At 55.7% G+C, this 575-nt stretch overlaps 1 protein-coding gene across 1 annotated transcript in view; it reads left to right on the forward strand.

The window, feature by feature from the left end:
* The window catches only part of AP2S1 (adaptor-related protein complex 2, sigma 1 subunit), a 4864-nt gene extending 4329 nt beyond the window's left edge, over positions 1–535 (forward strand). Inside the window, exons 2-3 of the mRNA XM_009880248.1 lie at positions 12–161; positions 413–535. Coding sequence (XP_009878550.1) covers positions 12–161; positions 413–535 — 273 coding nt within the window. The remainder of the gene's footprint in view (positions 1–11; positions 162–412) is intronic.
* The last annotated feature ends 40 nt before the right edge of the window (positions 536–575 follow it).

The raw sequence follows: 575 nt of genomic DNA on the forward strand, positions 1-575 counted from the left end.
CCTCGGTGCAGATCCGCTTCATCCTCATCCAGAACCGGGCAGGCAAGACCCGCCTGGCCAAGTGGTACATGCAGTTCGACGACGACGAGAAGCAGAAGCTGATCGAGGAGGTTCACGCCGTCGTCACCGTCCGCGACGCCAAACACACCAATTTTGTGGAGGTAACAACCCCCAAATGCTCCAATTTCACCCCAAATTCCTCCCCCACCCTCCTCCCCTCTCCTTTTGGGTTGGTTTCCCTCCCTCCCCTATCCAGGAGATGAATTCGGAGCTCCGGGATCATCCTCGAGCCTGAGCGCTGTGGGTTTCCGGAACGCGTGGCCGTACTTGGCTGCATCCCGCTTCTCCCAGTCCTCCCAGTTCCCCCCTTTTTTTTTTTTAATATTTCCCCTTTTCTCTCCCTTCCTCTCAGTTCCGTAACTTCAAGATCATCTACCGCCGCTACGCTGGGCTTTACTTCTGCATCTGCGTGGACGTCACCGACAACAACCTGGCTTACCTCGAAGCCATCCACAACTTCGTGGAGGTGACATAACCCCCTCCTCTCTCTTTCCTCCCCTCCCCCATTTTCTTTT

Source organism: Charadrius vociferus, unplaced genomic scaffold (genome assembly GCF_000708025.1).
Source record: "Charadrius vociferus isolate BGI_N301 unplaced genomic scaffold, ASM70802v2 scaffold463, whole genome shotgun sequence".
Classification (NCBI taxonomy): Eukaryota; Metazoa; Chordata; class Aves; order Charadriiformes; family Charadriidae; genus Charadrius; species Charadrius vociferus.